This window comes from Hyperolius riggenbachi, chromosome 1 (assembly GCF_040937935.1).
Source record: "Hyperolius riggenbachi isolate aHypRig1 chromosome 1, aHypRig1.pri, whole genome shotgun sequence".
Lineage (NCBI taxonomy): Eukaryota > Metazoa > Chordata > Amphibia > Anura > Hyperoliidae > Hyperolius > Hyperolius riggenbachi.
Window position 1 is genome coordinate 175,728,267 of NC_090646.1, and position 24,048 is coordinate 175,752,314.

Here is a 24,048-nt window from a genome sequence, read left to right on the forward strand (position 1 = left end):
TGTAAAATCTTTCCTCTTCCCGATTTACATTCTGACATTTATTACATGGTGACATTTTTACTGTGGGCAGGTTATGTAGCTGCTGCTAGCTGTTTTGGCTGTTAGAGACAGCTGTACACAGCTATTTTCTGTCTGTAAACCTTGTTACATTGTAACAAACTGCCAAAAGTACTTCAGTCCCAGAGCTTCTTGTGGGAGGGGTTTCAGCACAAAATCAGTCATACAGCGCCCCCTGATGGTCTGTTTGTGAAAAGCAATATATTTCTCATGTAAAAGGGGGTATCAGCTACTGATTGGGATAAAGTTCAATTCTTGGTTGGAGTTTCTCTTTAAAGTACCGCCATACAGAGGTAGTTATCTAACATTTCCCTTTAAGATTTTAATGACTGGCTGGCCAGATGAATAAAATGTGTTACCTACATTGAAGCAGCTCACTGTAGTACACTTGACTTGGCTACTGCAGTACACTTGACTTGGTCACTGTTGTACACTTGAAATGGTCACTGCTGTACACTTGACTTAGTCACTACAGTACACTTGACTTGATCACTGCGGTACACTTGACTTGGTCACTGCGGTACACTTGACTTGGTCACTACAGTACACTTGACTTGATCACTGCTGTACACTTGACTTGGTCACTGCGGTACATTTGACTTGATCACTGCGGTACACTTGACTTGGTCTCTGCGGTACACTTGACTTGGTCACTACAGTACACTTGACTTGATCACTGCAGTACACTTGACTTGGTCACTGTGGTACACTTGACTTGGTCACTGCGGTACACTTGGCTTGAGGAGTTAATTTGGGCAGAGGTCTAGGGCTAGGCATTAGAAAGGTATACATTATGTTTAACTGATTGAAGAGTGTCTCAGTAACACAGATGAAAATGTGTTGCATATTCAAACTACAGGAGTATTGGCAATCGCTGTATATATCAATTTCCGGCAGATCTGATAGAATCTGCCAGAAATCTATTACCTCAACATCCCCATTCGATCAACGTTCAAACGATTTAAACTTTCTATCGATCAAAACGGAGCAGAAAATCTCTATCGATCGGGTGTGGGCAGGAGGTGGGGTTGATTGACAGGACACAGTGTTGCGCTACATGAAATCTTTTGAATATACACGTGCTGTGTGTTGTAGGAATTAATCCCTCTCTAATTAGATTTTAATCGGAGAGGGATCGATCATTTTGCAAGACGTGGAGTCAGTCTATTAGTGTATGGCTGGCTTAACTCCTTTCATTACCTGAACCACCGTTACTTCACTGACTGATAACACACCTTATCATTACCGGCTGTGAGTTTCTGTTAGAAACACTGCAGACTAATCACAGTTTAAAGTGAACCTTAAGCTAGAAAAAAAATGAGTTTTACTCACCTGGTGCTTCTACCAGCCCCCTGCAGCAGGCCTGTGCCTTCGCAGCCACTCACTAATCCTCTGGTCCCCCGCTGCCAGCTAGTTTAGTTTTTGCCGACAGGCCCGTCAGGACTGGCCACGCCTAGCTTTTTCCGCATTCCCGACTGCAATTAGCGCTATTGCGGGCCGCAACGCGTCCAAAAATACGCATTGCTGCATATCTATGCGTTCGTAATGCGGCAACGCGTATTTTTGTACGTGTTTTTTTCTGGCTTAAGGTTCACTTTAAATGCTCATAAAAAACAATTAGTACAGCTGAAATAAGGTTTGGTTCTATACATTGCAAAACATAATTGCAAACTGAAAGAACGTAACTGGAATTTCCAGCCCCCAGCTTCAGTATTCTTTGATTTTGTGAGACAAGATTATTCATAAATCCGCAATCTGTTATGTGCACACAAGATCTGTCATTACTCTATGTAGTCCGTTAAAGAGCCCTTATTGATGTGGGGCAATCAGGTACTGATTTAGGGTACCGTAGTTGTTATAAGTTCATCCTTTGGGGCCTTTTCAGACTATTTTGTTTCTTTCCTGTTTTTTTTTTTACTTTTTTTTCTAGAATGCATGCATTTTTGTGTTAGTGTTGTGTTTCTGCAAGCAAAAAAGGTCTGGAACCGTCTAGAAGTTTTGGATTGCACTTAAAGGGCTTGATTCACTAACCGGCGCTAAGTGTTAGCACTGGTGTGAAAAGCCATTTTAGCCTTGCTCACTGCGCGCACAGCGCGGGTGCGCCTATATTAGTGCGCGGTGCGACGATACCGTCGTACCCGCTGCCCGTTAAGTGTCACACCTGGTGCGATGATAATGGCGCATCGGGTGCCCCTGAAGCGTTTCAGGGGCACCCGATGCGCCGTTATCAAGGGGCAGCAGGAGCGACGTTATCTGGCTTATCTCTGCGACGTTATCTGTGAGGTGCGACGTTATCGTCGTACCTCACACTAATATAGGCGCACCCGCGCTGCACGCACAGTGAGCGGTACTAAGACTGATGTGTGGGCGCAAACTATTTCGCGCCGGTTAGTGAATCAAGCCCCAAATCTCTTAACCCCTTAACGACTGCTCCACCAATCGGCAGCCCCAGGACCACTTCATGCCAATTGGTGTGAATTGCTAGGGGCGGGGATTACAGGAGACTGCGCACGTGCTCTCCGCATGAATGACGGAGCTCCGCTCCGCCATCAGCCTACCAGCTACGATCACCACTAGGAGAATTTACTATGTACACCGCTGCAATCTACGGCAGCGCTATACTGGGGACAGCCATGTGACACAGCTGTCCCCAGGGCAGGGTTGCAGGGAAGCGATCCGCTGTCATAGCTGAAGCCTATGACAGCCGATTGCGCTGATTGGCTGGCGGGGGGAGGGAGGGAGAAAAAATATAAAATAATAGCCATATTTATTATAAAATGAAAGAAATAAACATTTATTAAAAAAAAAAGTAAACATCCTGGCAGCGTTCTTAGCCCACGAACAGAGAGCTCTGTTGGTGGGCAGAAAGGGGGGGGGGGGGGTTTACTTGTGTGCTGAGTTGTACGGCCCTGCAGCGAGGCCTTAAAGCTGCAGTGGCCAATATTGTAAAAAAATGACCTGGTCGCTAGGAGGGTTTAAGACCGTGGTCCTTAAGAGGTTAAAGTGGACCTGAACTCTTGTACAGGACAGAAGGAAAACATAGAGAAATGCACTCTGTATGTATTTAGATAGTTTAGCCTGTTTAACCTCCTTGGCGGTATGGACGAGCTCAGCTCGTCCATGACCGCTGGAGGGCGCCGCTCAGGCCCTGCTGGGCCGATTTAAACAATTTTTTTTAAAAAACACGCAGCTAGCACTTTGCTAGCTGCGTGTGGGGGGCGATCGCCGCCGATGCGCCGCTACCCGCCGCGTAAGGCCCCCCCCTCCCGAGACCCCTGCGCAGCCTGGCCAATCAGTGCCAGGCAGCGCTGAGGGGTGGATCGGGACTCCTGATGACGTCACAACGACGATGACGTCATCACGATTGTCGCCATGACGACGGGGGAAGCCCTCCAAGAAATCCCGTTCAGAACGGGATTTCCGGATGGGCTAATGCGCCGCAAGCGATCGGAAAGGTGAGTAAGACGCCGCCGAGAGGGGGAAATCTACATGATTTAAAAAAAAAAAAAATACTGCTGCACCGCCACCCTGGCAATCTTAATAGAGCGCCAGGGTGGTTAATTCCCCCTCACTTGTGTCTAATCACAAGTTGTAATTTGATCTCTCCCCTGTGTCACCTGACTGCCACGGCAGATAAGCTCATTCATGAAAGCAGGAAGTTGAAACAGTGCAGATTTATGGATTTGTATCAGCTGTAACAAAATGTTTTTTGTTTAATGGTTATTATGCTGTTGCATATCTTTTAGGGTAGAAAGGAAGTTCTACTTTTAGGTCCGCTTTAAGTACCTTTGTAACAATTTTTGCAGCGTTTTCCGCAGTGATTTCTGCCAATATTGAAGCATTTTTTTAATTTAGTGCTTGTGATTTGTATAGTGATTGCAATTTCCATTATTAGTTATGGGTAGTAAAAGTGCTGTAAAATCACTTTGTACAGTAATTGGAAAGTGATTTCGCAGAGATTATATACTTTATATTGAAGAGCAAATGCTCTAAAAATGCAGCAGGCACCGCTATTGTGATTTCAGGAACTCACAATCACTACTGTGGCATCACCTCCATTGACTTTCATTTTGGTGCTTTTAGAATCACCAGCGATTCCTAAACGCTTCTAAAAGCACTCTAGTGGGACCCAGGCCTTAGCGTTTTGAAGTGTATAAGGGCCATTATAGGTGACCACACAAGGTCCAGGTGGGCATAAGATCAATACGAGAGCTGCAGAGTTAACCATCAAATGATAGCAGATACAGGTATGTTATTGCGGTATTTGTATCCAGTGTAAAGAGAATGTGCAATGATAACAACAATGCTTTCTTAGAAAAGCTAAAGAATAAATTGCAGAAGTTTATGAGTTTTGCACAAACCTGAATGGGCGTTGTCACCTTGTCTACCAGCTCTGCCAATGTTAATTAGAGCAAGTATTAGGGAAGTACAATGAAGACATTTTGCCCAGAAGGAACCTGGAGTCTGTGTGTGACTGAACATATGAAATGCAGACAGAGGATGAGGGAATGTTTGTGGTTGTGGCAGACTGCCTCATCATCTAGGAAACTGCCTTGTTCTGTCTGGCTTTAAACCCTATATTTAGCAGTGGCATCATGCTTTTATGTTCTCCAAGCTAAACATAGCTGTGCCAGGGTGGTGGACTGGAGGAAACAGGAAGTGTGAATCAGTCACTTTCCCGACGTACTGTTTCATGTGGGGGGAAGTCCTATGTTCAGTTACTGTAAACCTAACTCTCCAGCTTCTCTTCAGCTGTTTTCTCTTTATACTTTATGGATATTTACCGTACATTCCTTTTTAGCAGCAGATTACCAGATTATTCTAGGATCAGAAAAATAAAGAGTACTTTTTCAAAGTCCTTCTTCTGGATTGTGTGTCCTCGGATGTAATTTGGTCCAATAGCAAAATTACAATAAGCCTATAAGCTTCCATCTGAAAGCCCAACTAAACATTCTATTAGAAATCGGGATGTCAAGTGAATATAAACAGCGCTGTCGAGAACACCTGTTTTTAGGGGCCATATGTGACCAGAACTGACATTCAGCTTGCTTTCTCTGAGTTCTGAATTCATCTGCTGAACGGGTCAGACAGGTGTGAGGTCACACACAAAGTAGGAAGAACAATAGATGCTAAACTACATTTCCCACAATACTTGCATTGCAGTAGATGGTCCTTATTCCTTGGTCAAAGGGAACCTGATGTTAGAGACATATGGAGGCTCCCATATTTATTTCATTTTAACAATACCAGTTCATACCTCCCAACTTTTTGAGATGAGAAAGAGGGACACTTTAACCATGCCCCTGCCACACCCCTAGTCACGCCACTGTCACACCCCTAGTCACGCATACCATAAAGATTTTATAAGAAAAATATGTTGTTTTATAATTCAAACCACACTGGTCCTTTCTCTCCTGGTTCATTTTCCTTCATATTCACATTTTAAAATTAGTAATATATCAATTTAAAGGATGGGAATGCATTTTAGAGTCATTTAAACACATTTTTAGTAGAGAAATATATATTTACATAGAAAGAGGGACAAAGTCCTGAAAGAGGGACAAATGAGGAGGAAAGAGGCACAGAGGGAGTCCCAAAGAGGCACTGTCCCTCCAAAAGAGGGACAGTTGGGAGCTGTGTCAGTTGCCTGGCTATTCTGCTAATCATTATGGCATCAGTAGTGTCTGAATCACACTCCTAAAACAAGCATGTAGCTAATCCAGTCAGACTTTAGACTAACATCTGATCTGCATATGCGTGTTCAGGGTCTATGGTTCTAAGTATTAGAGGCAGAGGATCAGCAGGACTGTCAGGCAATGTGCATAGTTAAAGGATACATCCGAGCTCCCCCCCAAAAAATTAGATCTACTTCCTCCTCCAGCCCCTGGCAGCTGATATGTCCCTGGCCGCAGCTCCGGTGTCCCGGCATCCCCTTCGTTCCAGAGAGGCCTGCGCAGAACACTCCAGACCACGTGAGCGCGATTGCGAGCGGCGCTCGTGCAGGCACAGTAGATGCTGACCTGGTTAGGCATCTGACCTGAGGAGCTTGGATGTATTCTTTAAAAAGAAAATAAATATGGCAGCATCCATAGATCTCTCACCTCGGGTTTCCTTTTTTTCATATATTTTCTCCTAGGGAGATATTTTCAAATGTTGTTGATAAAATGTATTTTACGCCAATAGCAAGCAAGCAAGAAAATACAAAATAATTTTGCTAGTACTTTTTGGTACTTTTTCAATTGCAAGGAGTGAAAAAGTAATTTTAAAGAGAAGACAAAAAAATTTCTCCTACAAGAAAACTAAGGGGAAAAAAATGTAGTAAGTGACCATAACCCGGCTCTTTTACAAAGGCGGCTAAACTGCTTGCTTGTCGGGCAGTTCATCCTCCTGGCTGCTGGTCTTGAGCTCCTTTTGGCTGAAATTTCATGCAGCCATATGGCAGTATTTGTAACCACATGCGTGTTATCATTTGACATGTGGTGGCGTTACCCGGCAGTTATAAACCACCACCTGTTTGAGCACAGCCACGGTGGAACTCAGATGTGACTCTTTGGGTGGTGGTGGTGGTGGGGCCTCTCCACCACCCGTGCCGAGGGCAGGGCAAGCTGCCAACCAGTGCACGGGAGCAGCTGAGGGCTTCAGTCTACCATGTAAAAGAGGCCTTATTCAATTAACTTTTCTCCTGTTTTCTCACAAGAAATGTTTTCACATGCTAGCAATTAAACACATTTTTTGCCACTAGCAAGCAAAAGAAAACAAAATACTCGAAAGAGGTTTGATAGTACTTTATTATCTACATTTTATACTTCTTCAATTGCTAAGTGCAGAAAAGTTATTTTGTAGAGAGAATGAAACACTATCATGAGAAAAGGTTAACTGAGGAGGGCCCATGTGTTTGCATGAAGAGGTCAGACTTAGAGGCCCTCACATCTACTTCCTATGTTACTTTTACAGTGCAAGTCAAAAAAGTTTCTTTAGGCTGTGCGGACAAGCGGATCTGTATTGGGCATGCATAAGAAAGTCCACGCATGCCCAATAAGAGAAAGCTGCTTGTGCATGGCTTTTTTCCTCTAAACATGAACGCTTCATTCTACTGAGCATGTGCAGACCTTCCTTGTGCATGCCTGGTATGGATGCCCTCATTCACAGCCTGATTAAATCTATTTGATTCATACTGAATCAAATTGGTGTGGAGACTCCATACACTGGATGGATGGGTTGCAACAGGATCCGGGAAGCCTCTCAACCATCCAGAGACTCCACACTACTGAGGTAAGTAGGTCGCTTTTTTTAAGGTGTACTTAAAAATGCACAAATAAAAGTTTTGAACTGTCAGTGCGGAACGGGCATTATACAAATGGCGAGTAGAACTTTCACATTGTCAGTTTTTTCTTCAAAAACATGCACACAGGGCCGGTTCTAGCTACAGACAGTGGGGCGCTGGGCCAAAAATAACTTGGGGGGCCTGCTCCGGCTGCCAGGCCCAATCCACCTCCCCCCTCTTCCCCATCACACAATATCATTTGATCAAAGTTCCCTAAAAAGCATTTTTGGGATTCCCATTATTCACCTCCTACTTTTCTTATTCAAAGTAAACACACAGCATCCCTGCTCTCATGGGTCACCATAGCTGGAGGGGCACCTTGGGGGCCCCCACAGGTTCTGAGGCCCAGGGGCAAATGCCCCCATTGCCTCTATGGAAGAGTGAACTAACGCCAGCTTGTGTACTGACTAATGACAGCTATGTGGAATATTTTGTACCATGAGGGCGAATGAAAAAGTCCATGACCTCGTGTAGAAAAGTAACTGGACCACTAAACCATTTATTTCTTAAAAAAGTACTTATATTTGACACTTTGGCTTACACCTATCAGGGGGCGTTGCTAGGATTCTAATAGAGTTGGGGCACTTTTGGGCACTCTAGCTGAAAATGCATGTGGTCATGCACCAGAATGTGGGTGTGGTCATGGGTGGAGCAAAATTTGCATGAACTTAACAGCGACCTAAGTAAGTCTGCCCAGCAAAATGTTGGATGAAGCCCCCCTCTCCATTAATAAAAATAAATGCAGCATATTAAATAAATAGGCAGCGAGAATCAGATGCTAGGAGCTCTATCTAGCGTCTGATTAATTCTCAGACACTAGAGGGAGAAGCCCAGAAGAGAAGATGTCTGCAGAATCTGGAGACCAAACGGTTGAAGGTGAGTACTGCCGCCTGCTGCCTGACTCTGCGTGTGGGACATCCGGGGCACCCCAGTATAGACCCGGGGCACGTGCCACTGATCTTTGGGGCTAGCAACTGGGCGTTGTGGCACGTGCCCCGGGTCTATACTGGGGTGCCCCGGATGTCCCACACGCAGAGTCAGGCACCTATTAAAAACAATGCTAACAAAGTCCTAATGAAGCACACTCCTTCTGTGTTGTACTAGGAGTGCCTTCTCTTTATTTCTTTTCTTTTTTACCTTTACATGGTCTTTTCTTCGTTTATGACATTTATGCTAAGTGTATAGGCTTATGCACACTTTATGCCAATTTTGTTGCATTGTAAGGGCCCGTTTCCACTGTCGCGGAAACAGCCACGAATCCGCAGAGTTTCCCTGCAGGCAAATCGCGCGGGGAAACTCTGCCATAGGGGATAACGGCGCCGCCGGCCGAATCGCTTGCAGTAGTGATTCGGCCGGAACCCCCTACAGAATTAACGGCGGAGGCTGCGATTCCCATAGCCGTGCATGGCACAGCTCATAGGATTCGCCTGCGATCCCGCCCACCCGCTCAGTGCCGGCGTGCGTCTACGAGACGCACGCCGCACTAGTGGAAATGAGCCCTTAGTCTACTAGAAGCAGTAGCGTTCCTACAATAGGGCGCAGGGGGGCGTGGCGCACCGGGTGACAGCCAGCCAGGGGGGTGTCGCCACGACCCCCCATGCAGCCGCAGCAGGGGAAGAGCAGCGCTGGAAGGAGGGGTGACAGGGATAGCGGCGGGGAGGGAGGAAAGATCCCCCCCTCCCTCACCTGGGTCCCCTCCTTCCGCCTCTCTTCCCCTTCAAATGACAGCGGGGGCAGCGGGCAACTTAGAGTAAGGGCGGGCGGGCGGGCGGACGGGCAGAGACTACTCACTTTACGTCTGGCTGCGTTCCAGCAGCTGGAACGCTGGGTCGCCGTCACATGCCTCTTCTCCGCCTCCAATGCTGTGACACGCATTGGAGGCGGAGAAGAGGCACGTGGCGGCGACGGAGCGCTCCAGCTGCTGGAACGCAGCCAGACGTAAAGTGAGTAGTCTCTGCACGCCCGCCCACCCGCCCTTACTCTAAGTTGCCCGCTGCCCCCGCTGTCATTTGAAGGGGAAGAGAGGCGGAAGGAGGGGACCCAGGTGAGGGAGGGGGGGATCTTTCCCCCCTCCCCGCCGCTATCCCTGTCACCCCTCCTTCCAGCGCTGCTTCCCCCCTCCTGGAGCAGCTATACTGGGGGCAACTAAACTAGCTATACTGGGGGCATCTATACTAGCTATACTGGGGGCAGCTATACTAGCTATACTGGGGGCAACTAAACTAGCTATTCTGGGGGCAGCTATACTGGGGGCAACTGTACTGCGGGCATCTATACTGGGGGCAACTATACTAGCTATACTGGGGGCAACTAAACAAGCTATACTGGGGGCATCTATACTAGCTATACTGGGGGCAACTAAACTAGCTATACTGGGGGCAACTAAACTAGCTATACTGGGAGCATCTATACTAGCTATACTGAGGGCAGCTATACCAGCTATACTGGGGCAACTATACCAGCTATACTGGGGGCAACTATACTAGCTATACTGGGGGCAGCTATACTGGGGGCAACTATACTAGCTATACTGGGGACAACTATACTGGGGGCAACTATACTAGCTATACTGGGGCAACTATACTGGGGGCAACTAAACAAGCTATACTGGGGGCATCTATACTAGCTATACTGGGGGCAACTAAACTAGCTATACTGGGGGCAACTAAACTAGCTATACTGGGAGCATCTATACTAGCTATACTGAGGGCAGCTATACCAGCTATACTGGGGCAACTATACCAGCTATACTGGGGGCAACTATACTAGCTATACTGGGGGCAGCTATACTGGGGGCAACTATACTAGCTATACTGGGGACAACTATACTGGGGGCAACTATACTAGCTATACTGGGGCAACTATACTGGGGGCAACTAAACTAGCTATACTGGGGGCAACTATACTATCTATACTGGGGCAGCTCTGGGGGCAACTATACTATCTATACTGGGGGCAACTATACTATCTATACTGGGGGCAACTATACTAGCTATACTGGGGGCAACTATACTAGCTTCACTGGGGCAGCTATCCTGGGGGCAACTGTACTAGCTATACTGGGGGCAACTATACTAGCTAATACTTTAAATTACAGTTAGCTCCGCCCTTATGCGGTCATGACCACGCCCAATTTTTTTCCTGGTTGTGGCCACGCCCATTTTTTAAAGGGGGGGGGTGTCTTTTAATACCCAGCACCGGGTGCCAAATGCCCTAGGTACGCCACTGACTAGAAGGATTAATTCACTTCAGGCAACAGTAACGACACGTCTCAAAGTTTTACAACATACTGTTTAGATCATGGTACTGATAATAATACTGACTTTCAACCAGTACTGCTGACATTAAAATGGTGAGACATTAGCCTAGTGTCTGTGAGGATCATAAACATAAGAAACATAGTGTAATGCTAAATTTGAGAAGGAATGGAATTATCTGGCTGGCTGCCAGGGTATCTTTATTTTACTTACTGGCAAAAGACATTAATTCCACTCCGCGTTAATGTGGCAGAAAGGGTTTTTGATTTTACAGATAAAGAATAAGGTAATTGTAGATAGTTCATATTAAATGACACTTTCACATACATTTTTATATTTAATCTTCTGTAATTATATTTCAGGTTTACACTCGTCTTGACAAAAACTGCTGTGGCTTCAGACCGCGAAAAGAAGATACATGTGTCCAGCAAGGCTTACACTTGAAATGCAGCGATCCATGGAATATTGACCTGACACACATTATTCAAAGGAAACAAGACTCTCGACGCTTGGTCTTCATTGACAACACAGGATATTTTGACAGGAGTGAAGATAATTTAAATTTTAAGCTACTTGAAGGAATAAAAGAGTAAGCATACATTTACATTTTCCTTTTACTCCCTGTATCCTATTTTTCTTTAGTTTTTAAAGAGAACTGTCAGCTGCCCATACAGCGCAGGCCAATTCCAGATCAGTTTCAGCAGTAAATCTCTCAGGAATTGGCCAAGTCTGCCGCTTCCACCGCATCCACCGCCTTGCTGCTGCCCCCCAGTGTATAATTGTATATGTGTGCATTTATATATTACCTGTCCTGTGTCGTGGCACCCATCCGTCTTCCAAATCCATTTCCATTGGCCCGATACACGCTGCTGGCTGACGTGTATAGGTAGGGCTAATGGAAGAGTGGTGCATTCGGAAGATGGATGGACACCGCAACACAGGACAGGTAATATATAAATGCACACATGTACATGTACATTTACACACTAGGGGAACAGTGCCGGGGTTTATGTCACATTCGTTGCTCGTCCCGATATCGCTCACCGTTACCGTCACGCAATCGATTGACCATGAAGGCCCAACATCTCGACATGCTTGGCTCAAAATTGGTTGCATTGTCAATAGGGCATGCACTTGGCTAGTTGCTAGATGTATGGGTACCTTCTGGCACTTTTGAGTAGACATTGAGCTTCCTTCATGAAAAAGAGCTGACATATGGTGCTGCAATTTTATGGTTTGCATGCAGCCCTCTTACCTCTTGTTTATAAAGCTTTGTGCAGACGTGCAGTACCCTTTAAATTGAATGAGGTTCCTGAGTTCCTACAAGTCAATATAATTATGTTTTCTTACATGATTTTCTATTTGTATAACCTTAGTCTTAACAATATCAATTTGTGAAAACTGCAGGAACTGAATGCAAAGTAGTAAATAAATACTGCTAGTTAAAGGGAACCTAACCTGAGAGGGATATGGATGTTTCCTTTTAAACAATACTAGTTGCCTGGCAGTCCTGCTGATCTCTTTGGCTGCAGTAGTGGCGGAAACACATACCTGAAACAAGCATGCGGCTTATTTTCAGCAGTCTGGTTTCAGTCAGATTACTTGATCTGCACACTTGTTCAGGGGCTGTGACTGAAAGTATTAGAGACACAGGATCAACAGAAGAGTCAGGCAACTGGTCCCGCACTTTCCGTGTCCTCACGCCACCCCCTTCCTTAAACTTTACATCCTTTGAGACACATGTTATCCGCCTCTACCATCCCCTTCCAGCAGTCATCGCAGTCCTTTACCGCTCCCCATCCACCTCCATTAAACAATTCCTGGACAACCTGGCCTCTTGGCTCCCACACATCCTCTCCTCTGACCTCCCCACAATCATACTTGGGGACTTCAACATCCCCATGGACAGTCCTTACTCCCCTGAAGCCTCTCAACTGCTCTCCCTCACTACTTCCCTTGGCCTCTCCCAACACACCAATTCCTCCACCCACCGCGCTGGCCACACTCTCGACCTGATTCTCTCAAAATCCGCCACCCTCCCCAACCTGGACATCACATCCTTCCCCCTCTCCGACCATCACCTTCTCACTTTCTCCATCTCCCCATCATGCTCCCCCAACCCTCCACCACCCTCAGGTCGTTGGCAGAGAGATTTGCATAACCTAGACCCAACTGCACTAGCCAACCCCCTCCACTCCCTCACATCCACCCTCCCAAACATTACTTACCCAAACCAAGCCGTGGCCAAATACAACCAGGCCCTTTCAGCAGCCCTAGACATTGCTGCACCCCCCACATTCCGCCCCAGCCGTCCCATCAACCCCCAGCCCTGGCACAATGCACACACTCGCAACCTCCAAAAACAGACACGCGCCTATGAATGCAAATGGAGGAAATCCCGCAGCAACTCCGACTTCTTGGCGTACAAGGCCAACCTGCAGCTGTTCTATACCGCATTAACTGATGCTAAACAAAAATACTTTGCTGCCTTGATCGGATCCCAAGCCTCCAACCCTCGGCGCCTCTTCGCCACCTTCAACTCCCTCCTTAACCCCACCACTCCTCCCCCCACCTCCGCCCTCTCAGCCACTGATCTGTCCACCCACTTTACCGACAAAATAGCCAGCATCCGACGGGAAATCTCATGCCTCCACTCCACCACCTCTTCCTCCCCCACTAATACCTATTCCCCACCCCACCCACCACTCACTGCCTTTACTCCTATCACAGAGGACCAAGTCAACCGTCTCCTAGCCACTTCTCCTGCCACCTCCAGCCCCCTAGACCCCGTGCCATCCAAATGCCTCCGTCCTCACTTCCCTGTTCTGGCTCCTGTCCTCACCACTCTGTTTAACCTCTCCCTCTCCACGGGTACCTTCCCCTCTGACTTCAAACAGACCACTGTACTTCCCCTACTTAAAAAACCCTCACTAGACCCCTCACTTCCATCCAGCTACTGTCCCATCTCCTTACTCCCTTTTGCATCTAAACTCCTGGAGCGTTTAGTCCACCAACGCATGACCCATTACCTTGACTCCAACTCCCTGTTTGACCCCCTACAATCAGGATTTCGGCCAGGCCACTCCACCGAGACTGCCCTCACCAAGGTCGTCAATGACCTCACGCTTGCCAAGGCCGAAGGAAAATACGCTATCCTTCTCCTCCTAGACCTCTCATCAGCATTCGACACTGTTGATCACTCCCTGCTACTCCAGTCCCTGCAATCTGTGGGTATCCAAGACCGTGCCCTAGCATGGTTTTCCTCCTACCTCTCAAATCGCTCCTTCAAGACCTCCTTCAATGGTTCCTCCTCAACCTCCTTCCCACTTTCAGTTGGGGTCCCCCAAGGCTCTGTTCTTGGTCCCCTGCGGTTCTCCATTTACACCGCCTCCATCGGAAAACTCATCTCCTCTCTGGGTTTCAACTATCACCTATATGCAGATGACACCCAGATTTACCTCCATACCACTGACCTCTCCACCACCACCATGGAGAAGGTATCCTCTGGTCTCTCAGCTATTTCATCGTGGATGTCTGCCAGGTTCCTAAAATTAAACCTGGATAAGACTGAACTCCTAATCTTCCCGCCCCGTGCTGCTTCACCCCCCACTGACCTCTATGTCACTGTCAATGGCACAATCATTCATCCAACCACACAAGCCCGCTGCCTGGGTGTCACCCTAGACTCGGCCCTCTCCTTCACCTCCCACATCCAAACCGTAGCTAGAGCCTGCTATTTCCACTTACGCAACATCTCCAAGATCCGGCCTTTCCTGACCCCAGACACTACCAAACTCCTTGTCCATGCCCTCATCATCTCCCGCCTGGACTACTGCAACTCCCTCTTGTCAGGCCTTCCTCAAAACCACATCGCCCCCCTAAAATCCATCATGAACGCAGCAGCCAGACTCATCTACTCCCACCGCTCTGTCTCCACAACTCCCCTACGCAAATCCCTTCATTGGCTTCCAATTCACTTCAGAATCAGCTTCAAGATCCTATGTTTGGCATACAAATTCATACACAAGTCCTGCCCAACCTACATCTCTGACCTGGTCAGCAGATATACACCTGGCCGCCCACTTCGCTCCTCCAACGACCTCCTCTTAACCACCCCACGCATCTCGCACTCCCATGCCAGACTGCAGGACTTCACTAGAGCTGCCCCTATCCTGTGGAACTCTCTCCCACTGCCCATCAGGCTCGCTCCCACCTTCAACACCTTCAAAAAAGCACTCAAAACTCACTTCTTTAAGGAGGCCTACATCAACTCAACACTACCCTAATCCTTTCTGCCAATAACTTCTTGATGCACCCCCTCCTATTGTGTCACCAGCCCCTCCCTCTAGATTGTAAGCCTTTGGCAGGGCCCTCTCCCCTTGTGTATCATACTTGACTGTGTGCACTTTACCCAGAATTTGGAACTGGTAATTTTTTACCACTACCATTCCAGTTTATGATCTGGCATTGTACTATTATCTGCATTGTGTTGTGTATCTTATTGCTATTACCTGTATTGTTGTATCTATGGTCTGTTACCTGTATTGTTCTGTCAACCCTGTTATCATTGTCTGTAATCCTATTTATTGTACAGCGCTGCGTAATATGTTGGCGCTATATAAATATAATAAATAATAATAATAATTATTATTTTAAAAGGAAAAATCCATATCCTTCTCAGTTTAGGTTCCCTTTAAAGGAAACTGATAGTTATTTTTATTTTTTAAAAGATGAGTAAAACTAGATATGGTTATAAATATTTTTAATAAAAATCTTTTAAACAAATCTGAAGTGAAAATAAACGTATGAGATAATTTTTTGTACAGTGCAGTACATGTGCAGTAGCAATAGTATACATGATTTCCCTGCATTCTCATTCTCCTATTTTTAGTTTAAAGAGGAGCTGTCAGCCATACTATCTCAGGAACAAAAAACAAATATATAAGTAGATAAATACTTGCTCTACTTACATAACATATGTATTGCACTGTCCACGTTATGATTCCTGTGAATCTTATAAAGGAAAAGTAGAGAATCCTATTCTAGACAGTTTCCATATTTACTGTGACTATTTTGAAGCCAGTTCTGATGTAATATCCGCCCTTATGATAATATCCGACAGGTCCGATGACCTGCTGGATAGATTCCCCGCTCGATCCCCGCCGGCGGACAATAGCGGTGAATCGAGCGGCTGATAAGGAGCGCTGGCGGGGACGAGTGGGAACTCGGCGGGGACTCCGGATCGACCTGTGTATGCCCAGCATTTGTCTCCTCTGCCTGATTTGCCCGCCTTTCGCTATAGAAAGTGCATTGTTTCAGCATGAGATATATTGGCCAATCAGAGAGGAACAGAGGTAGAGAAGCAAAAAAAGACAACCCAGCATGCCCTGCAACTTCTCTTTTGTGTACCGAATTTTCTGTGTACCAAATAAGAATTATGTAAACTGGGGAATGATCATTTATCAACAAGAAAAGTAATAGTGATTTTAACTTTTGGATTGCCTGGTTAGCATCCTTATTACTTGTTTACCAGATAAAAATAAAGAATTGATTTTTGATTTTATGCCCGACAGTTACTCTTTAACCACTTGACACCTGAGGCATTTTTCCTCTTGTGGACCAGAGCAATTTTCACCTGTCAGCGCTCCTCCCTTTCTTTTTCTAATAACTTAATCACTACTAATCACAGCGTAATGATCTATATCTTGTTTTTCTTGCCACCAATTAGGCTTTCTTTGGGAGTTACAGTATGCCAAGAATAATTTTATCCTAAATGCATTTTAACATGAATAATAAGAAAAAAAAATTATAAAATGCATTATTTTTCAGTTTTTGACCATAATAGTGTTAAAATAAAACATTCTACTGTGGATAAAAGCCACACATTTTATGTGCCCTTTTGTCCCGGTTATTGCAACGTTCAAAAAATTTCCCTAGTACAATGTATGGCGCCAATATTTCATTTGGAAATAAAGGTGCATTTTTTCAGTTTTGCGTCCATCACTAATTACAAGCCCATACGTTAAAAATTAATAGTAATATACTGCCTTGACATACATTTTTAAAAAGTTCAGTCCCTGTAACTACTTATATATATTTTTTTTAATGTAATTTCCCCCTCCCCCCTTATATATTAAAAAAAAAAGTTTGGGTATTATGGGAGGGTGTGGGAGGGAAATAGTTAATTATATCAGTCAGTGTGGGGATTTTTATTAAATAAAAAGCAATTTTGGTGCAATATACTATTTGGCCACAAGATGTCCTCAGTCGTCATTTCTGATTCACGTACGTAAGCACGTGAATCGGAAGTAATCCGTGGCTGTGTAACACAGGAAGATACAATGAATGCCGGCGTCTCGTAGACGCTGGTATTTATTGAATCGGGGACTTAGATTTATGAATGGGACCTGCGGTCCCATTCATTAACTTCCCCTCTAAGCGGCGGTAACGGCGGTGCGCGCGCACGCTTGAACGGGAACGAGCGGCGGCTGCATGCCGCTGCAGACTTGTTTTTCCAGGGCCGAGAATATACTGCACGGCATGCAGCAAGTAGTTAAAGGACTACTGTAGGGGGGTCGGGGGAAAATGAGTTGAACTTACCCGGGGCTTCTAATGGTCCCCCGCAGACATCCTGTGCCAGCGCAGCCACTTACCGATGCTCCGGGCCCGCCTCCAGTTCACTTCTGGAATTTCAGACTTTAAAGTCTGAAAACCACTGCGCCTGCGTTGCCGTGTCCTCGATCCCGCTGATGTCACCAGGAGCGTACTGCGCAGGTACAGACCATACTGGGCCTGCGCAGTATGCACCTGGTGACATCAGTAGGATCGAGGACACTGCAACGCAGGTGCAGTGGTTTTCAGACTTTAAAGTCTGAAATTCCAGAAATGAACCGGAGGCGGGGCTGGTACATCGGTGAGTGGCTGCGCGGGCACAGGATGTCTGTGGGGGGCCATTAGAAGCTCCGGGTAAGTTCAACTCATTTTCCCCCGATCCCCTACAGTATTCCTTTAAGGCGTTACATTTTAACAGTGTAATATACAGTGCTGCCCATAATTATTCATACCCCTGTCAAATTTTGACTTAAAGTTCCTTTTATTCAACCAACAAGTAATTTTTTGACAGGAAATGATATAGGTGTCTCCCAAAAGATAGTAAGACGATGTACAAGATTGTGGGAAAATATTATATACCATTTCAAATAGTCCAAGCTGTTCTAAAGCATCCTAATTACACTGATTAATTAGGAACAGCAGTTTAAATCAACTCAACAGGTGAAAAACAGCAGCTCTCTGCAGTTGGTTTGCAGACAATCATGGCTAAGACAAAGGAGCTCAGTGAGGACCTGCATCTGCGCATTATGGCTGCTCACAAGCCAGGAAAGGGCTACAAGGTCATTTCTAAATGTTTTCAAGTTCCAGTGGCTACATTGCAAAGTATTATTATAAAATACAAGATCTTCTGCACTGTGTAAACTCTGATATATTACGGATTATTATTATTATATATTAAACTTCTGAGTATAGTAAACTCAGTCCTCTGGTCCCAGCAAATGCATCTGTATAAATATACAATGTATGACCAATTCTGATATAGTAAACTTCTGATATGGTAAACTACTTTTTCTGTCCCCTTGGGGTTTACTATAAAGGGATTCTACTGTGGCTAAAAGTATTAGTGGCAAAGAATCAGGACAGCCAGGCAATTTGGATTGTTTACACACGTTTCAGCTTTCGTATCCCTCTTACTACTGAAACTAAAATAAAAAACTTCTGCCAGCCCTTTGCAGCCTCCCTGTGCCTGCGCCTTCCCTGAACGATCCTCCAGTTCCCAGCTGCACCCTAGTTTTGATTTGATGCGCAGCCCCAGTCCGCGTAAGTCCTGATCACGCTCCGGTGCACGGTAGTTCTCTGCCTATGCGCAGTATGATAGAATCTCGAGGATCAAGGAAACGCATGTGCCATGGCCCGTCGACTCGCCAGTTGGCTGTCCCGAAAAGGGTCGCTATGGGGGACTGGAGGAACACTTAATGAGAGCGTGGGCACAGGACAGCTGCATGGGGCAGGTAGAAGCCCTAGGTAAGTGAAACTTTTTTTTTTTTCGTTTCAGTTTAGGTTCACTTTAAGCAGCATGAAAATTCTTGCATTGCATATCAACTAGAAATTATTCTTTGCAGACAATTTAGAAAAATAAAGCCCTTACTTTGTAACTAATAAAAACATAAAAAAACCTTCTCTGTTCTAGGTTTCCTGAATCTGCTGTTTCAGTGCTAAAAAGTCAGAAACTCCGGGAAAAACTCCTACAGTCATTTTTTCTGGATAAAGTTTTCTGGGAAAGTCAGAGAGGACGTCAAGGGATTGAGAAACTCATTGATGTAATCGAAAGAAGAGCCAAAATCCTGCTGACTTACATCAATGCCCATGGGATTAAAGTCATACCAATGAATGACTAATCGACCAAATGACCTCATACAATGAACAAGTGAAATACATGTTGCGTCACAGTTACTTAAAACAGCACAAAAGGAATGATGTGACTGTTGTGAGCTTATTAGGGCCAGAGCCCACTGATGCAGTTGTGTCCGCTTTTCAGTTACACATCAATGTTACAGATGCAGAAAAGCGGACAGAAGCGGATACAACTGCGTTAGTGGGCTCAGGCCCTTATGGAAAATGTGTTCCACTAGAGGAAGGTATGGAGTGGCACAGTATACTCTGTGCATATTGCACTATTCTTTGCTGAGTTGCCATCAGCAGATCATGAATGTCCTTCATGTTGGACTCAATAACAAAAATGTGGTTGAGCTTAATTGGTCAATCAAATGATGCAGTATTTATCTGCTGATGTTGTTTGAATGAAGCATCATTTTTTAACTTCATTACATTTTGCAATGTGCATTTTAGTGTTACAATCTGCAATTGTTTTTCTTTTTTTATAGAAAGTTATTTTTCTTGTTATTATGGCTTTTGAGCACATAACCTTGTTTCCATCTAAATGGTTACATACTATAATCATCCATTCTTACTGGGCCAAATAATGCTAAAGCCCGTCTCTATATTTTACCAAATTTGATTTTGTTTGGTAAGGTAATTTATCCATGAGCACCATCAATAGAGTTTAATATGTTACACTTGTAGAGATTGTCACATCTGATAAGTAAAACTGACCCCATGTGTGGCTGAGTCTGCCAGTGATCTACTGTATTTACCCTTACCCTCCCAGTTGATGTAGTTCTGATAAGATTCATGCAGTTTATTGGTCAAAGTATGATTAGGAGTGGCAGTAAACTGCCATTGAGCAAGTGATGATTTGCTCAGTGACTACATAGTTTTGAATTACATCAAGCAATCTAAACTAGCAAGGCTGAGGTGTAACCAGTTCTTAATCAGATTCCATCAGAGAATCATCAGAAGAACTTAAACATAGACTTAGGGTGCATACACATATCCAGTTTGGATTAGCCAATTATTGGCCTATTTTACCAATTCCTTGTAGTACGAGAGCTAACCTACACAATCTGTTCAAAGTATTCAAAATCTGTTAGCCCTCATACTATATGGAGGTAGTAAAATTGGTTAGTGATTGGCCAATCAAGAATGGATGGGTGTATGAACAAAAAAAGAATCACCTGGCACTTTACTCACCGGGCACGTCTTTCCAAGTCCCTAGAAGTCTGTGTGGTCCCTTTCTGTCCTGATCCCCTTCAGGGTCCCACTGCCATATACCAAAGGCCTCTATCCCAGGCCAGGTCATGAGCTTCTGCACACATGCAGGCAAGGGTGCCTGCCACGATTGTGCTGCCATCCCTTAGTATTCTGAGCATGTGTATGCGGAGGCCTTCCAAAAGTGACAGTGGAACCCTGGAGGGGATTGGGAGGATAGGTAGGGACTGCACAGGCTTCTGGGGCTGGAAGAAACCCCGGTGAGTATTTTTTTTTTCTTTTTACACCTTGGAAGTTAGACCTACTTTCTACTTTGTGAACTACTGTCAGGCTGTTATCGAAGGATATTGTAATCAGTAAGGCAGGAAGTTATGATTTTATGCAAAATGCATACAACAGGAGTTTCAAGTCAAACAGTCTATTAACTTATCTTACCCCACAAATTGATGTGGGGTTATACATGAACACTGTTTAAATGATAAACGATAGAATAATAAATGATAGAATGATAAATGATAGATCATACCTACAGATCTCCTACAGTGAAAAGCAAAACTCAGACATTACCGAGGGTTTTAGTTAAGCATCTCTACAAATGTATTAACACAAAATAGCTAATGGTTGTTCTCATAGCCTTGTCTTAAAGAGACTCTGAAGCGAGAATAAATTTCACTTCAGAGCTCATAGTTAGCAGGGGCATGTGTGCCCCTGATAAAACGCCGCTATCCCGCGGCTAAACGGGGGTCCCTTCACCCCCAAACCCCCCCCCACCTGCAAAATCAACGACCAACTTGGTCGTAAATTTTGCTCTTCCTGGAGGCAGGGCTAACGGCTGCAGCCCTGCCTCACAGCGCGTCTATCAGCGGCGCATCGCCGCCTCTCCCCCGCCCCTCTCAGTGATGGAAGACTGAGAGGGGCGGGGGAGAGGCGGAGGTACGCGTCTGATAGACGCGCGGGAGGCAGGGCTGCGGCGGTTAGCCCTGCTCCAATGCGGAAGCGCTCCCCCGCTGCACGGAGGGGATTTGGGGGATCAGGAACCCCCGTTAAGCCGCGGGATAGCGGCGTTTTAGCAGGGGCACACATGCCCCTGCTATCTATGAGGTCTGAAGCGAGATTTATTCTCGCTTCAGAATCTCTTTAAACTTGTCAAAAAGCTGGAGATGGCCTTTTGCTTAAATGGGCCATTAATGCTGTAAATATTTGTATCTACTCTAAAAATACACATTTCTTTTCTGTAAACTTATCACTACATTTATTAAATTATATTTCATTTTTGCATTACAAAATAAGCAACTACTTAACATAAAAAAAGCAAATATATGCATGATGATAAAAAGGCATCATAATTATGTTTCTTGCAATTGAGTATTTTAAACTGTTGTTAATTTAGAATGTGCTAATTTATCTTTTTTTCATATAGGACCAAAAGTATTTGGGGGTGCCATGTACAAATGGTATCAGGTTGCCCATATCCTTCAGTTTGTTTTGATTATTTTCACATACTGTACATGGCCACTTCAGTTAACACTAATAAATATATCATTAAAATTCATATTTGACATGAATGAATGTTTGAAAAGCACTACCTGAACTACTTTCTAGCATATATACGGATTGGTATAGAGTCTAAATATTTTATGTTTATCTTATTTCCCCATAACTGTTTTTTACATAAATCCTCAGATTCCTCAAGGTGCATTTTGGCAAAACTCTATTAAGACTTAATCATGCCTTTTTTTGTTTGGAGAGTAGCTTTTTTTATCTAGAAATCCACCCTTACAAGCCACATTTGTGGAGCACCTGTGAGATGCTGGCATCCCATGCACACAATGACAACTCAGCCATAAATTCTTGTCACTGCTGCGAAGCTGCCATAGGCCTCTTGGTAACATCTGTGCCAAAACTCCTCCTTATGGTGCCCATACATGGTACAATAAAACATTTGATTTTCATGTTGATTCGACCAAAAAGATCGAATTGATTGAAAGTTGAAAATAATCTTTTTTTCAATCAAGAAAAATGAATGATTATCCTGTTTATTCAATAAAAATCCGATCAGACATGTTGGAAACATCTTTATATTTGATCTAACAGAATAATCAAACAAAATGATCTAATTGAAAAAAAAATAATAAAAAAATAATAAAAAAATTGTACCGTGTATGGGCACCATAACTAATCCATTCTGGTGAGATGGCCTGATCCAGGAATGCTGCCAGTGACGGCAAACAATATCCACTTCTTAATCAAGTGGATCCAATTAGCTCGGTGCAAAATGGAGATGATTAGTGATACTTGATTAAATTAAAAGTATTTTTGGTGGGGGGACCTTTTATAGATTTCAATTGTTCTGTTTTTTGTTTTTTTGAATGGTTGCTATTATATCTTTCTTTAGATGGTATAATTTGCATTGAGTAAATACAGCTGGATGTCTTCATTTCAGGCAGCAGCAAAATGTGAATGCTTCCAAGGGCGTGATTCTTTTCTGTACCCACCATATCTAATGGCTGATTTATTTATTTACAAATCTCTGAATAGGGTTTTTGTCCCTCAGACTTTCAGTGTTTTCAGATCTGCTGGTGTGAAACATATTTTAGTCACAAATCACTTATGTAATTTTAGAATGTGACAGAAAGTGAATAGGGTCATAGCGGAAGACAGAGGAAGTTATTGGACTGAAAAAAAGTATTAGCATATGTTCCTGATAGCCTATATGAGTGTCTCACTGCTTTTACAGTTTAGTAATACTATTAGGGTTCATGTGATAAAATATTTGGGTGCAAAGCACTTAATACAAAGTACAGTAGCTACAGGAACCAATGAGAATCCATTATGTGCAGTTCATTGAACAACACCATAGCAAGAAAGCCTCAATGAAGATAGATACTAACAGAATGTACAATATAACCTCAGTCAAGTCATCGATTGAAGCAACCTGAAAAAAGTTACCTATGGTGAATGAAGGCTTTGGATCCCATAGAGACTTTCTGATCCTCTCTCCAGATCCTCAGTCCACCAATGTTTAAAGAGAAACTCCGACCAAGAATTGAACTTTATCCCAATCAGTAGCTGATACCCACCTTTACATGAAAAATATAATGATTTTCACAAACAGACCATCAGGGGGCGCTGTATGACTGATTTTGTGCTGAAACCCCTCCCACAAGAGGCTCTGGTACCGTACGGTACTCTGGGCAAACTGCCACAATGTAACAATGACACACACAGGAAATGGCTGTTTAAAGCTGTCTGTTAAAGCCAGAACAGCTACATAATCTGCCCACAGTAACAATGTCACCATGTAATACATGTCAGAATGTGAATCTGGGAGAGGAAAGATTTTACAATGAGCAAACTCTGATTAATCATGTATACATAATTATTGTAAAAATTAAGCACCTTTTTATATTAAATTATTTTCACTGGAGTTCCTCTTTAAGTTATTTGGCCAATTGGTTGAGTATGCCTTCAGGAGGCTTCAGAAGCATGCGTGTCTGTGAGTGCTTTCAAAGATGGGCAGCTCCGTACTGCGCAAATGTGAGCACGCATTAATGTCTCTGAGTACTTTCCAAGCCTTCCAAAGACTCCCGAAGGTGAGGAATTTCACCAAAGAGGTGGACCAAGGGCATGCAGAGTGAAGACCGGGAAGGCTCAATGAGACCCAGAGCCTTCCCTCTCCATAGGTGGGTATATAACTTTATTTTCTGGTTGCTTCACATTTTCATTAAATCAACAACTTGACTGAAGTCA

General features: G+C 44.5%; 1 protein-coding gene across 1 annotated transcript in view; it reads left to right on the forward strand.

Moving 5' to 3' along the window:
• GASK1B (golgi associated kinase 1B) overlaps positions 1-21,001 on the forward strand; it is a 59,173-nt gene extending 38,172 nt beyond the window's left edge. The window contains exons 3-4 of the mRNA XM_068269519.1: positions 11,001-11,227; positions 18,881-21,001. Coding sequence (XP_068125620.1) covers positions 11,001-11,227; positions 18,881-19,088 — 435 coding nt within the window. The 3' untranslated portion in view covers positions 19,089-21,001. The remainder of the gene's footprint in view (positions 1-11,000; positions 11,228-18,880) is intronic.
• Positions 21,002-24,048: the final 3,047 nt, after the last annotated feature.